At 43.8% G+C, this 15,990-nt stretch overlaps 1 protein-coding gene across 2 annotated transcripts in view; it reads right to left on the minus strand.

Annotated features, from left to right (window-relative positions):
• Positions 1 to 15,537, minus strand: part of LIN9 (lin-9 DREAM MuvB core complex component) — an 80,934-nt gene extending 65,397 nt beyond the window's left edge. Inside the window, exons 1-4 of one of the 2 annotated variants that reach the window (XM_072732702.1) lie at positions 15,378 to 15,537; positions 8,857 to 8,889; positions 6,476 to 6,570; positions 5,075 to 5,179 (exon numbers count right to left, since the gene is read on the minus strand). In XM_072732702.1, coding sequence (XP_072588803.1) covers positions 5,075 to 5,179; positions 6,476 to 6,570; positions 8,857 to 8,889; positions 15,378 to 15,456 — 312 coding nt within the window. In that variant the 5' untranslated portion in view covers positions 15,457 to 15,537. Of the gene's footprint in view, positions 1 to 5,074; positions 5,180 to 6,475; positions 6,571 to 8,856; positions 8,890 to 9,893; positions 9,990 to 15,377 lie in introns of those variants that run through there. The other variant, XM_026003444.2, reaches the window with a different exon arrangement.
• Between the last annotated feature and the right edge of the window lie 453 nt (positions 15,538 to 15,990).

Below are 15,990 nucleotides of genomic sequence, written 5' to 3' on the forward strand. Positions count from 1 at the left end.
GGAGAATTAGTATAGGTAAATAATTTTTTATTATCAAAAGCCTTTAGCTTTGGAAAAATTGTAAATTTATAGGAAAGTGGCAAAGATAGTACTGAGTTCTAATATGCCTTCCACCCAGCTTTCCCTAGCGTGAACATCTTACATAAACATGGTGTGTCAAAATTAAGAAACTAACACTGTACGATACTATCAACTAAACTACAGATCTTATGTAGATTTCTTCAGTTTTTCCATTAATGTGTTAATGTGCTTTTTCTGTCCCAGAATCCAATTCAGGATAGCATACTCTACTTTGAAAAATTAACTTTTTAATGTAAAAAAATTTTTTTGTGGGACACCTGGGTGGCTCAGCAGTTGAGTGTCTGCCTTTGGCTCAGGGTGTGATCCCGGAGTCCCAGGATTGAGCCCCACATCGGGCTTCATGCATGGAGCCTGCTTCTCCCTCTGCCTGTGTCTCTGCCTCTCTCTCTCTCTCTCTCTCTCTCTCTCTTTGTGTCTCTCATGAATAAATAAATAAAATCTTAAAAAAATTTTTTTTCTGTATTCTAGGAGTGGTTTAGAATAACAACCAAATAACCAAATTATCATAAAACACTATTATCAGAAATAGTGTCATTTTTCTATTGAGTTATTGACCCAGATTTTATTTAAATAAGGTATTGGTGACTCCCTGGCTATAAAACCATTAAAGATCCCCTGTTAGTGGAAGTATCAATTACTACAACTTCCATGAACATTTAGTAGCATCTTCCAAAGTTTAAATGTAAATATCCCAGCTGTAGCAACCACCCTTGTAGGGTAGTTGTTTGTTTGTTTGTTTGTTTGTTTTTTATTCATGAGTGACAGAGAGAGAGAGGCAGAAACACAGGCAGAGGGAGAAGCAGCTCCATGCAGGGAGCCGGATGTGGGACTCGATCCCGGGTCTCCAGGATCACACCCTGGGCTGAAGGCAGGCGCCAAACCACTGAGCCACCCAGGCTGCCCTTTGTAGGGTAGTTTTAACAGAGAGAAAACAGAGTCACTGGTACAGGGTTTTCTGGGGGGTGATGAAAATGTCCTAAAATTGCTTACAAACTTACAAAACCACTGAATAGTATGCTTTAAATGGTTGAAACGTATGGTATGTGAATCCTATCTCAATAAAGCTGTTAGGGGACGCCTGATTGGCTGGGTGGGTTGGGCATGTGACTCTTGGTTTCGGCTGGGGTCAAGATCTCAGGGTGGGGAGATCGAGGCCCCCATCAGGCTCCGAGCTAGCAAGGAGTCTGTTTCCCCTTTCCCTCTGCCTCTACCCCTCCCCCTGCTCGCTTGCTCTAAAATAAATAAATAAATCTTGAAAATTAATAAATAAAAATAAAGCTATTAGGACAACACAAAAAAGGAGGCCCTGGAGACAGGCTGCCGGCCATTCGCCACTTAGCCTTTGCTTGCAATCTTTGGGATCGGGAGCAGGATACTTCACCATGTCTGTTTCCTCAGCTGAAAAACGGGAAATAAGGCAGTAGCCTAGGTCATCAGGGTTGTTGAAGACTAAATCAAAGCCATGTATATGCAGGGCTTAAAACAGAGCCTGGTACACACTAAGTACTCAGTCAAATTTGGTTTTTACAACTAGTTAGTTCCAGACAGGGCTCCTTAAAGAAACCCACAAATGAACAGATTCAGATCAGAAGGGGAAGGGAACAAGCCACACCTATAAATCAAAGTGGATAGAAATAGGAAAGTTACAAGAAAAGAGAAAACTCACAGGATATAAAACCTTCTCACATATCTGAAGCAGTCTCGTATCATGTTTGTCTTACTTATGTCTGCTCTGTGTGACTCAGAAGTAGAAAGCACTCTGTAAACTACCTCTGGAAGGAATGATGTACCTGGGGGAAGGAGAGTGCACAGAGATGGGGCAAGATGGTTTCAGAGTCATAAAGACCCATCTTCTGTCAGTTTGAAAATTTTCCTAATAAATAGAGAGGAAAAAAATCTTTAAAAAAAATCACGTATTTGAAACTTTTTAAAATCTTTTTTTTTTTTTTTTAATTTTATTTATTTATGATAGTCATACAGAGAGAAAGAGAGAGAGGCAGAGACACAGGCAGAGGGAGAAGCAGGCTCCATGCACCGGGAGCCCGATGTGGGATTCGATCCCGGGTCTCCAGGATCGCGCCCTGGGCCAAAGGCAGGCGCCAAACCGCTGCGCCACCCAGGGATCCCAACTTTTTAAAATCTAAACAAAGTTAAGGCATCTAAATTATTCTAATAACATAGCTCTTCTAAAGTCAATACAGAAATAAGTGTTATTCATTTAACTGTTGTTGTTAAATATTGCTGGTCATGCCTTTAATTTATTTGGTGCCCAGTCCTTGATAGAGAAAAATCACCCCTACTATGATCCCTCCTACTGGATAATTTTATACCACTTTTAGAAACAAATGAAAGGGAAGAAAGTGGGCGTCCTGGGTGGCTCAGCGGTTTAGCACTGCCTTTAGCACAGGGCGTGATCCTGGAGACCTGGGATCGAGTCCCATGTCAGGCTCCCTACATGGAGCCTGTTTCTCCCTCTGCCGTGTCTCTGCCTCTCTCTCTCTGCATGTGTGTGTCATAAATAAATAAAATCTTAAAAAAAAAAAAAGAAGAAAGGGAAGAAGGCAATAATTACATCAGAGATTATAAATTTGACAAGAGAAAAATTACATTATTTTTAAAAATAGTATTTTCCTTACATAATTTTTATTCTTCTCTTTGATTCTCACATGTCCACTATTATTTTTTAAAGATGCCAAAAAGGGGTAAATACCCAAAATAAGGGCAGCCCAGGTGGCTCAGCAGTTTAGCGCCACCTTCCGCCCAGGGCCTGATCCTGAAGACCCAGGATCGAGTCCCACGTCGGGCTCCCTGCATGGAGCCTGCTTCTCCCTCTGCCTGTGTCTATTCCTCTCTGTGTCTGTCTTTCATGAATAAATAAATAAAATCTTAAAAAAAAAAATACCCAAAATATATAAAGAACTTATACAAGTCTCTCTCTAAAATAAATAAATTCTTTTCAAAAATTTTTAAAAAGGGGGGCACCTAGGTAGTACATCGGTTGGGCATCACTGTTGGTTTCAACTTAGGTTGTGATCTCAGGGTCACGAGACTAATCCCCAATTTCGGCTCTGCACTCAGTGTGAAGTCTGCTTAAGACTCTTCCTCTTCCTCTATCCCTCCTCCCACCTCTCTGCACTCTCTAAAATAAATAAATTTGTTTAAAAAACTTTTTTAAATTACAGGGTGCCTGGGTAGCTTACAGACACATGTGCACTGTTGCTAGGAATACAAACTGGTGCAGCGACTCTGGAGAATAGTATGGAGGTTGCTCAAAAAAAAATTTAAAAAAATATAGAACTACCTTATGATTCAATAATCCCACAACTGGGTATTTACCCAAAGATAATAAAAATACTAATTCAGGGATCCCTGGGTGGCTCAGCAGTTTAGTACCGCCTTCAGCCCAGGGTATGATCCTGGACACCCGGGACTGAGTCCCACCGTTGGGCTCCCTGCATGGGATCTGCTTCTCCCTCTATCTGTGTCTCTGCCTCTCTCTCTCTCTCTGTTTCTCTCATGAATAAATAAATAAAATCTTTAAAAAAAAAAAAAACTAATTCGAAAAGATAGGTTCCTATGTTAACTGCAGCATTACATACAATAGACAAAATATGGAAGCAGCCCAAGTGTCCCTCCATAGAGGAATGGATAAAGAAGAGGTAGTACACGCACACACACACACACACACACACACACAGGAAAACTACTCAGCCATAAAAAAAGAATGAAATGTTGCCATTTGCAACAACATGGACAGACATATACAGAATATAATGCTAAATGAAGTCAGAGAAAGATAAATAACATATGATTTCACTCATACGTGGATTTTAAGAAACAAAACAAAACAAAACAACAATAAAAAAGAGACAAACAAAAAAACCCCAGACTCTTGAATATAGAGAACTGGTGGTTACCAGAGGGATGATGGGTGGGTGAGCTACATGAACGGAATTAAGAGTACACTTATTGAGCGCCTGAGCCATGCAGTCAGTTAAGAGTCCAACTCTTAAAAAAAAAAAAAAAATCCAACTCTTGCTTTTGGCTCAGGTTATGATCTTGGGGTCGCGAGATCGAGCCCCACATCGGGCTCTGTGCTCAGCTCAGAGCCAGCTTGACATTCTCTCTCCCTCTGCCCCTCCCCACCCTGCTCTCTTTCTCTATAAATGAATAAATAAATCTTAAAAAAAAGAAAAAAGAGTACACTTATCATGATGAAACTGAGTAAAGTATAAATTGCTGAATCACTGTACTGTACACCTGAAACTAATGTAACACTGTGTGTTAATTATACTTCAATTTTTTAAAAAGTTAAAAAAAAACAAAACTAAAGAGAAAAAATTGGGTGCTCAAACTGTTAAGTCTCTGCCTTCGGCTCAGGTCATGATCCCAGGGTCCTGGGATGGAGCCCAGCATCAGGCTCCCTGCTCAGCGGAGTCTGTTCCTCCCTCTCCCTCTGCCTGCCATTCCCCCTGCTTGTGCTTGCTCTCTCTCTCTCTCTCTCTCTCTCTAATAATTAGATGAGATCTTTAAAAAATAACAATAATGAGGAGAGGAAATCAAATAAATTAATCTCTTACTAAAAAAAAGAGTGCCAAAAATGAAAACTATGATGCGATCTTGTGCTATAGTTTCCTCTTTTGGAGAAGGAAGTCTTCAACATACTTTCCTCAGCGATAAAGTAAAATGTTATTCACCCTCTCATTTCCATGAAAAACTCCAAACTGATTCCCTATTGCCAAATCCATCTCTCCTCTCCATGCTTAAAACTGTGCATTTGTAAGACTGAGAATTGGCTTTCTACTCCTGGAAAAAGTCCATCAATAAAATAATGGCCTTTCTAGGTGACGAACATAGGAGCCGAGTTGGAGCACGATTTAAGAAAAATAGCTTGTTACTCAACATATAATAGAACACTAAAACATAAATTTTATTATGCTGAGCAACTGCTCACTTCCTTTCACATGGAACCAAACGCTAGTGACACACATACCTGTGGGACCATCGCAACCCTCTGGTTTCTTTTGGGTGACCTTGTATTTATTTGTCTGTCATCTTCATCAGAAAAGAGTCGACTTCGCTTTGAATTTCTGAAAGGCTATGACAGAAATTTGTTGATTTAATAAAAAGACTGAGCACTCCCCATTTTTATTCCAAAATACATTTCTCCACTTGGGAGATAGAGCTAAGGCTGGACTATCAGCAGCCTGGAAGGATAAGTATGGGTAATACAAAGTATACCATGTTGAATACAAATAATCTTAGATTTACAAAGTAGTACATATGTATGTAATTTGTTTACAATTGAAACATCTAGCTGATGACTAAATGAAACACCTAGCTGACAATTAAAACTGGAACCCAAGTATCCTTAGCAGCCTTGAATGGTGACAAGAGGAAAACAAGTTCTGGAAATTCCAGTTCTCATTATGCTAGTGCTTGGATTAAAAGCAGCTGGGTATATTGCATGCTGTGTCTGCTGCATAGGCCCTGAGCTGGACAAAGTTACTAATCACTCTAGAGAGTCAATCTCAATGTATAATAACACACTATATACACTGTCAAAATTCGTTAACGAATTTCCATCTGTGAATAAAAGTACAAGGTACCTGTAACAGGTATTTGGTGAGTATAGACTACACTAGATTGCAGAACTAGAACTAACTTGCTGAAATACCCAAAGGACATCATACACTTAAGGCTCTGTAATATGAACAATTTTACCACCCATTCTAGGTTCAGAGGCCTCATAAAGGCAGAAGAACAATAGAAATAATATCCCAATCATACCAACATCCTGTTTCAAATTCTTCTGCCAGAACTTCAGACAGACTTGCATGCCCAGTCGGAAGGGAGGTAGGTTACAGAGGACTAGCAACATACAAGAAGCATCCAACTGGGTCAAAGCCAGAGGTCCTGACTCTTGAAATTAAACCCACTGAGAGCTTTAATACTCCATAGCCCCAAAAGAAGTCTCTTTACCCTTCTACCCTACATGTAATTATCCTTGATCTTCATGGGATTTTGTTATCTTACACTTATTTATACATCTTTTTGCAGGGACCAGAATCATGTGAAATTTTTTTATATTCTAAATAAAGTACTATTTGGGGTTGTTAGAGTTTTTTGCCCTGCCTATTTAAAGAATTGCAATTACTTAACAAAAGCTTACCGATGACCAGATTATCAAAGGCTACAGACCATTTATCTAAGTTTGATCTCATATGCTACACTCAATGGCACTTAAAGACTCAAACGCAAAAAAAACTCAAACACTTGGGTTTGGGGAGAACCTTGGAAAACTATTACTGTCATATAAGAACTGTGCACATGACAATAAATACAAACAATTTAGTTATCATATTCTAAAGAGTAAGAAAAATTAATTCCTTACCATTTCCACGGCAGAGCCCGTATTCCTGCCTTTCCAAACAGGTGTTTTTTGTAAAGAACTGTACTTTTCATTCCATGTGTTAGATAAGCTTCCCTCTGTAATATAAGTAATTACTACTAGTAAGATTTAAGTTTAGGTCAAAGGATTTTATACAATTAACACTGCCTTCTATTAATAGCAATATATATGAAATATTTACCAATATGGAAAAAATACACTAACCACAGTAATTTTGGTTTATTGCAAATGAAAAAAAATTTTTTTTTTTTTTTTTTGGTCAAACTCTACATAATTTGACAAGGCGCTGCATCGTGAAAGTATTACATTCTCATATTAAAGTGGGGCTCATATGTGTGGGGGACACCTGGGTGGCTTAGTGGCTGAGCAGTGTGTGTGATCCCGGTTTGGGAATCGAGTCCCACATCAGGCTCCCTGTGAGGAGCCTGCTTTTCTCTGTGTCTCTCTCATGAATGAATGAATGAATGAATGAAGAAAGAAAGAAAGTGTGTGTGGTTTCCTTCTTTGTATTTTTAGTAATTTCTTTATTCTAATTTGCTAGGAAGCTTAAGTACAATCTGATTGAAAACTGGGCAGTGGAAAAATGGAAAAAAGCTTCTAACCTTGAATTTAGAGTATATTTCTAAATGTTTCCTGCTTTAGTAAGTGAAACCATGGATATACAAAAATAAAATGTGTGGGTGTTTCTGTTTTCCTTGATTCAAAGAAATGTCTTCAGAATTGTATGCAACCAGAAAAAATTCCAATCAAGTAATTGATTAGACATATTATGAAAATACAGAACAGTGAGTTTAATTTTTATAAAAAGGATATGTTTATGTAGAGAAAGTCACAGAAAGCCAGGATGAAGACACACAAGATAGTTATTTTCATTTCTTCTAGCTGTTCATCAGCATTTACTAATTTTTTTCTGTAAGAAATATTCACTTATATATTTATTGTTTAAAAAGAAAAATGGTTTTGATATTGAGAGGAAAAGAATAATGAAATACTTTTTCAGATGTACCTTTTAAGTACAAAAGAAAAGAGATGGACCAGGACTGATCCAGCTAGGCAAATAAATTAGGGTAGTTCTGGAAGGTAGGTGTTCTCAAGCCAGGAATTGATTTGATAAATCACCAGTCCAAAGCACAACATAGTAGCTTTAAAAACTAAAAGTATTAGTGAACTTTTGAGCACAGTTTGCTTCCAGATTTACTTACTCAGTAGAACCCTGCCCAAGCAAAAATTCAAAACAAACCACAGTAAGAAGGTTGGTCTAAAGTACTTCCAGAAAGAAAGAACAAGACCAAGGCATATGTATAACTCTGCTCTCAGATAAAGAAAAATACTAACATTCTTTTATTTCAAGAGACTTGCATCATTACTTAGAAAGCAGAATTTCTAAAAAATAATAATAATAAACTCAAACAAAAATACAGCTGAGCACAGCTGTTCAATAAATGCTTTTACTCTAGTAAGATATCTGCAATGTTTAACAAAAAAGTTCCTGGTGAGGAGCACCTGGGTGGCTCAGTTGGTTGAGTGGCTGCCTTTGGCTCAGGCCATGATCGGAGGATCCTGGGATCAAGCCCTGCATCAGGCTCCCTGCTTTTCCCTCTCCCGTTCCCCTAATTCGTGCTCTCTGGCTCTCTCCATCAAATAAAATAAAAACCTTCAAAAAAAATAAAAATAAATAGTTCCTGGGGTTTGGAGCATCTGGCTGGCACATGGGAGTGTGTGACTCTTGATAAGAAGTGATAAGTTCAAGCCCCATATTCAGTGTGGAGATTACTTAAAAATAAAATTTAAAAAAAAAAAAAAGTTCTTGGGGTGCCTGGCTGGCTCAGTTGGTATAATGTGCGACTCTTGATCTCTGGGTCATGAGTTCAAGCCCCACACTGGGCAAGAACTTACTTTAAAAATTTTTAAAAAGAGGGACTTGGTGGCTCAGTTAGTTGGGTGTCTGCCTTTGGCTCAGGTAGTGGTCCCGGGGTTGGGATTGAGTCCCACATTGAGCTCTACACTTGGTGAGGATCCTGTTTCTCCCTCACCCTCTGCCTGCCCCTCCTCCCTCTGCTCACACTATCTCTCCTTCTATCAAATAAATAAAATCTTTTAAAAAAATAAAAAATTTTAAAAAGAAAAAAGTTTTTTTAATCAGTATTTCTCAGCGAAATAAATTTCTTAATAATTTCCAACAACCAAGGACCAATTCTTCTAAAACATCCCATGAATTTAAAATTATCATCAGTGAAAACCAATACTTAAAAGCTATAATGAATGCTAACTTTGACAGTAAAGAGAAACACTATATCCAAATCAATTTAATGAATTAAATTTCTAGCTTATGCCATACCTACAGAGTCGTGCTATGATCTTACCTTTTAAACTGACAAGGGCCTTTGCTGAAGAGCCTGCAATTAAAACAAATCAATATTATTTCATAATTAATGTGAGAGAAAAAGAACTTGGGCTACAGGGTGAGAGTGACCCATCGATTTTTTAGTAGTGCTAAGGCTGGAGTGAAGGTGGGATGGATGTGCAAATAGAAATAACCAGTGGGCCATTCAAGCTATCAGCCAGAAGTCTGATAAGGTAAGAAGAGCTGGAGAGATTTGGATCCAGAAATGTTCTGGTGCTGGAGAAGAAGAGACAGGAACTGACATTTACTGAAGCAAAGATCAGAAGCGGTAATAGAGTGGAGAGAAGAGCAAACGAAAATCATCCAGGGGCGCTGTTGTTATCAAGCAACAAGTGCCTCGGAAACTCTAGAATGCAGGTGTGTGCAACCTTTCAAGACCCAAGCTGGAAAAGGGATTTCAGAAGAGCCAAGAGGGGTTAGAATACCAATGGAGGGGTTCACAGGTGAAAACAACCCTTAGTGTACGTTAAAATAAGCAGGAAGCTCCTCATGCAAGCAGAATCTGTATTGTTAATAAAGGTGCTTGGGGGTTCTGTTGAAGGTAACCTTCAGGCCCACTCTGAAGACACACTGGGATACAGGGTCTGGTGTGAATAAAGGATGGGATCTATGGGTGAAGGGAAGCAGGAGAAACCACAGGGAAATACATTTTTATGAGACTGGGAGAGCACTAAATTAAAATCTCAGAATTGGATTTGGATATTGCAAATTCCAAGTCATTCGAAAAATAATAAAGGATGATCTCTCTCACTTACATTTGGCATCTTAAAAAAAAAAACCCAAAACCTGAACTCCTAGATACAGAGAACAGACTGGTGGTTGCCAGAGGTGGGGGCTGGGGGTGTGGGCAAAATGGGTAAAAACAGTCGAAAGGTACAAACTTCTGATTACAAGATAAATCAATCCTGGAGATGTAATGTACAGCACAGCGATCACAGTTAACAATACTGTATTGTAGACATGAAAGGTGCTAAGAATGATCTTAAAAGTGCTCACCATAAGAAAAAAATTTGTAACCAAGTGTGGTGATGGGTGTTAACTAACCCAGGTGAGGCAATCCTTTCACATATATCAAATCAGTATGTTGTACACCTAAAACGAATACAACATTAAATATCAATTATAGCTCAACAACATCAAAAAAATTAACAGGAAAAAAAAACCCTTTCCGTGCTCCAAAATAAAAATTAGTCACAGAATTCTGGATGAGTGAAATCTTCCTCTTTTAACTTAAAAAAAAAAAAAAAACTGTTTAGAACGCTTTTTTCTCTTATTATAGTCAAACTATTACGTATCATTCCTCATTTTTAAAATTAGGTACTATGACATCCATTTATGTTTGATAAAATGTAATCTAAGATTAGGCTGTACTTAATGTTATTTGAAAGGCTGGTCATTTACCTGCACTGAGAAAAGACAAATTTTTAAATGGCAAGTTAGGATGTGTGTAAATATCTCTAAGAAGCCAATCCATTATGGCATTTCATAAAACATAAAAATAAATAAAGGATGATCCCAGGGGATAAAGTAAGAAAGAAGAATACTAACTAGGGAAAAACAATCAGAGAAGACAGATTAATTCTTCTTGGTGTTTACCAGAAGTAGCATGATTTATAACTCTTACAAATGGACAACACTTTAAAGGAGAAGCAACGAGAATGTACTGCAGTTTGGGCATTGAAATATTTTTATGCCACGCCGATCCCTAAGCTTCAGCTGACTTTCCCTCTGCAGGGGAGGATGAGAAGCCTGTAGAACAGATAAGCCATCAACACCAAAGCCACCCTTGCTCTCACTCTACTCTCTTGCCTAGATATGGAGACCAGGTAATAGGATACCTGAGCGGTCTCCAAACAGCAAGCTGGTTTAATGAGAAGCAGAAGCAGTACTGTTGGGGCAGAGTCTAGCTAAAAAGCCTCACACAGAACAGCACAACTGGGAAGCAGCTACTGGACAGGGCACATATCCACGTAGCTACCAAAAAAAACATGGTTAGTTTGGAGATCCCTGGGTGGCTCAGGACGTGAACCTGGAGTCCCGGGATCAAATCCCACATCGGGCTTCTGCATGGAGCCTGCTTCTCCCTCTGCCTGTGTCTCTCCCTCTCTCTCTGTCTCTGTCTCTCATGAATAAGTAAATAAAATCTTAAAAAAAAAAGAAACATGGCTAGTTTTAGAAAAAGTAATAGCATCCACTCATCCCTGTGAATATGTAGTGCCATAGGACCCCCCAGTCCCTGCTGTAGGCACTAGGTATAGGACAGCATACAGAAGAACCAAAGTCCCCGCTCCCATGGTGTTTACATTCCATGTAAACATGGGGAGACAGACAAATACATACATCAAGTGATGTTGAGCGCTGGAGGGGGTGGGGGGATATAACAGGAATGTGGGCGGGGAGTTGGGAGACAGAAGACTATTTTTCTAAGAAGTGCTCTTGATCAGCTTCTGTGAAAGGTGATATTTGAGCAGAGATCTGCAGGAAGAAGTCCAAGCCCCAAGGATATCCATTCCTGCTCCATGAAGGCAAGACTCTGTCCTGGCGATTCTGACCTACCACTCTCAACCTTTTCTCTGAGAAGCAGTGTAGCCTAAGGGTTAAGAGCACACATTGGAGGTGTGTTTGAATACTGGTTCTTTTTGCTGGGTTACTTAAGCAATTTACTTAACTTCTCTGTGCTGCTGATCATTTGTAAAATGGGGATTAAACAAGTTATATATGTAAAAGTGCTTAGAGAACAATGCACAGAGCATATGACTAATTTTTAGATCATGCATATTGCTACCATTACTTTGATCAATCAAAACAACAACAAAGTACCCACTGAATGACTGCTACAGCACTATTCTGTGGGCTGGGATTACCTGAAGGCACAGAGAGGAGGCCTCTGCTGAGAGCTTAGACTCTAGTGGGAGGAGACACACAATAAACCAGTATGTGAAGTGATAATGATACATAGCAGTTGTCATAAAGGAAACAAACGAGGTGATGTGGGGTGGGGGGTGGGGGCTGCTTTACACAAGGTAGTGAGAGAAGGTTCTCTGGGAAGGTAACATCTAAAAAGGACTCATCTTGAGGGAGTAGGAGGCCAAAGCAACGAGTCTGGGCAAAAGAAATAACAGGTTAAAAAAAAAAAAAAAAGCCCCGAGATAGAACATTTAGAACATTCAAGGAACAGGGGGAAAGGGCAGTGTGCTTAGGGACTAGATAGCAAGGGAAGAGGGTCATGAAAAGGGTCAGAGAAGTGTGCCAGGTGTTACTCATGGAACCAGAAATGCATGAGCCAGGTGTTAGGCATGTAACCATCGTAAAGTTGCCACTGTAACAGCTTTAATAAGATGTAATCTTTGTCAAGGACAGAAAATAATTTTCTAAAGAAGCTGAAATAGGATCTGAAGGATAAGTAGCCGTCAACTGCAAGTGAGGGGAAGGAAGAGCATTCCAGGTAATGAGAACAGCATATGCAAAGGCCTTGAGGAAGAAGGAGGAAGAAGAAAAGAAGGAGGAAGAAGAAATGGAGGAGGAGGAGGGAGGAGGAGGAGAAGAAGAAAGAAGGAAGAAGGAAGAAGAAAGCCTGGTGAGTACAGGGAACGAAAAAGGCTAAATTTAGCCCAAAGGGACAGGATGAGAGGGAAGAGTGGTACAAAATGAAGCTGGAGAGGTGGGGTGTGCCCAGAGTCCAAAGGCTCTTGTGGCTACCAAAGTGTTCCAAGCAGCAGGATGACATGTACACATTCTGGAAGGACCACTCTGACCGCAGGAAGGCTGCAGGGTAGGGGCGGGGTGTGGGGTTAATGGTGACTGGTGCCCAGGAGTGTCACCTGGACTGGGGCAGGAGATGGTGAGAAGTAGGCAGATTGAGACATGGAGAATCAAAGTCACAAGATGCGAGTATGGGCTTCGGTGTGGGACATGGAAGGGCCAAGCTAGCTTTTAGGTTTCAGGGAACACACAGTGGAGCCATTACGACAGGACCCCTGGAAATATCTCTGTCCTGGAGGGGTGCAATTATGATGTAGGTCTTGAACCCATGAGGTCTGAGGGGCCACTGAAGCAGCTAAGAGGAGATGTGAAACAGCAAGGGATATGGGTCCGGAAGCTCAGAGGAAAGGTCTGGGCAGAAGGGAGCCTCGTACACACAATCCTGCTGGTGAGAGTACGTAGTCAACCGAAATAAGCATTTAATGAGTAAATGTGTATCATACACTTTGTATAGCATCTGGTTCATAGTATGCACTCAAATGATAGTTTATATTATTGATAATGTTATACCGACTATTGGCTAGTTTAGTAGCTAGCCTCTTTGACAAAAAAAAAATTGCAAAGAAACATACTATTTCCAGTATCAAACTGAAATCACTTTCCCTTTCCAAGACTCCGCTCCAGGTTCATTAGGCATGCCTCTCATCCTATCTTCCATTCAGTATAAATCAAGTATTTACATATACCTGATACGTAGCACTGTGTGACCAACAGAGTAAGGTAATTCCTGCTTTCTACAAGTTGTGGTCTAGCCAAACAAGGCCTACACCACACAAACACGATGTACTCCCATATATACCCCAATGCAGCAGAGCTGTCACAAATATAAATGTCAGCTATACGGTCTGAGAGTGTGGCTAGAATTTGAACCCTACTGTGAGTCCCAAGTCTCTACAAAGAACCACAGTTAAGTCCTCAATAAATGTTTAACGATGACAAGCAAATATTTCAAATGACAGTTAAAAGAAAGCCACTTAGGTGGCTCAGTGGTTGAGTGTATGCCTTTGACTCAGGTCATGGTAGCGGGATCAGGATCAATTCCACCATCAGGCTCCCCACAGCGGGCTTCTCCCTCTGCCTATGTCTGTACCTCTCTCTGTCTCTCATGAATAAATAAAATCTTTAAAAAAAAAAAAAAGGCATTTAAAACACTGGTCATCTCAACAGAATGACCACAGCAATCAAAATAAGAGGTCTAGTGGTTGTGACTTCTCAGGCGTGATAAAACATCTTTATCCTTAAGATAGCAAAGATTTTCAGATGACAAGCACTTTGTTTAGTAGGTTCACCCTTACTTGGGAGCATCTGAAATCACAACTGTGCTCTCCAAACAAGAAACTATAAAACTCATCCATGGTCTACTGATGTGCCCTGTCCAACGAAGTGGCCATTAGCCACCTGTGACCACTTAAGTGTCAATCGATGAAAATAAAACTTAAAATTCTGTTCCTGGGCCAGTCTAGCCACATCTGAGGGTGCCCAGTGGCTACCCTCCTGGACGTTACAAAATAGAGTATTTCCATCAACCAGGAAATTCTACTGGAAGGTAGCTCTGGTCTAGAACAAATTTAAAACACAAACCCTTTTTCACCAGTTTGGTAACTTGAACCTTTAACTTTGTAACACATTAAGGATACAGGACCCCCACAAAGAAGACAGAATGGGCTGTACCTACCGGGCTCTCCTTTTAAAAGGGTCTATTTGCCCGAGGGTTGCACAGTTGGTTGAGCAGTGATTGAGACCTGGGTTTGTTTGTTTGTTTGTTTCACCCAGAGGCACACACAAACTGAGTAATAGTGTGGGTCAGGACCCTTCTGTAATGAAGTCAAGTACCGGCCTTTTCCCACGCTTCCCGCAACACTGTAAATGACAAGACCCCAGTCCAGTCGTGCAGAAACTAGGGAACTGGTGCTGGCACTTCCTCAACGCGGGGGAGCGCGCGGGTCAGAGGCGGCGGGGGGAGGGGGGGGCACACAGGGTCAAGGCGGGCAGCGGCAGGGTGGGTGTCAGCGGGGGCGCCGCGGTGCAGCCGCGCAGAGGCACCCCCGCCCCTCCGTGCTCCGAGGGCACCAGAGCACACCAGGAAGTCTGCGGGCCGGGGCCGGGGTCGGGGCCCGCTGCCCCCCGGCCCCCCGCCCCCGCCCCCCGAGAAGGGCCACAGCCACCTGTGGTCCCAGGGGAAGGGGCCGGCCCGGTGACACGGAAACGCTTCCCGGGGTGGACGCCCCGGGGGGGCGCGGGGAGGGCAACGGGGACCCCGAGCCCCTGCAGAGGCAGGCGCCGCGCCAGGACGCGACCCCGGGCCGGCCGCCCCTCCCCGGCTCCCGCCCCGCGCGGCCCCGGCGGGACGGCTTACATAACCCCCCGGGCGTCCCTGGGCGCCGGGCGAGCGCGGCAGGCGGCGCGGACGGCCCCCGCGGCCCCGCGGCCGCTCCTCCCCCACCCGGCCGCGGCCCCCGCCGCCGCCGCGCGCGCGGGGCCCCCGGGCTCCCGGTTTCCGGCCCCGGCGCTCACACCACCCCAGAAAGCGGCTCTCACAGACACCATAACAAAGGCGGCGACGCGGCGGCAGCCCCAGGGTGGGAGCGCCGGGGGAGCGCGGCGGCGCTGGCAGCCGGCCCGCTCGCCCGGCGGAGGGCACGGCCGCCCATCCCGGCCGGCGCGGCCCGGGGGCGGGCGGCCGGCGGGAGGCGAGGGGCGCTTTGAGGCGCTACTCACTCTCGTCAGGCAACTGGTCGAGCTCCGCCATCTTGAACGAGCCGCGCCGCTTTTTCAAAGGCTGCCCGCCGCGGTGCATTGTGGGGCGGAGACTGTCTTTGCGAGGGAGGTTCGAATGCGGAGCTCGCTGCCCGCGGCGCTCCCGCTCCCGCTCCCGCTCCCGCCGCGGCCCGCCCGGGCGGGTCGGCTCCGCCCGCGGCCGCCGGGGAGGGGTCCGGCCGAGCGGGCCCGGCGCCGCGCCCCCCCCCCCCCGCGGCCCCCGGGCCCGGCCCCCCGCCCCGGCCGGCCGCGGGCGGGAGCGGGAGGGGGAGGGGAGGGTGGCGGAGGAGGCCGCGCCGCCACGCCGGGCGCGGGGCGCGGCCGCCGGAGGCCCGCTCGGAGCCCGCCCCGGGTCCGCCCCGCCGGGCTGCGGCTGCGGGCCGGGAGGCGCGGCGGACGGGCGGCATCTGTGGGCCTGCGGGAGGGCCCCGGCCCGGTCACCGGCCCGGGCAGCTGCCCTGCTGGCGGCGGGACTCCGCGGCGGGCAGCTCCGGGAACCAAGGGGGTCTGCGGCAAGGCGGGGGGGGGGGGGCAGTGAGGCCACGACGGTGCAGCACAGGTGAGTGCCTGGAGC

This window comes from Vulpes vulpes, chromosome 13, assembly GCF_048418805.1.
Source record: "Vulpes vulpes isolate BD-2025 chromosome 13, VulVul3, whole genome shotgun sequence".
NCBI classification, from domain to species: Eukaryota; Metazoa; Chordata; class Mammalia; order Carnivora; family Canidae; genus Vulpes; species Vulpes vulpes.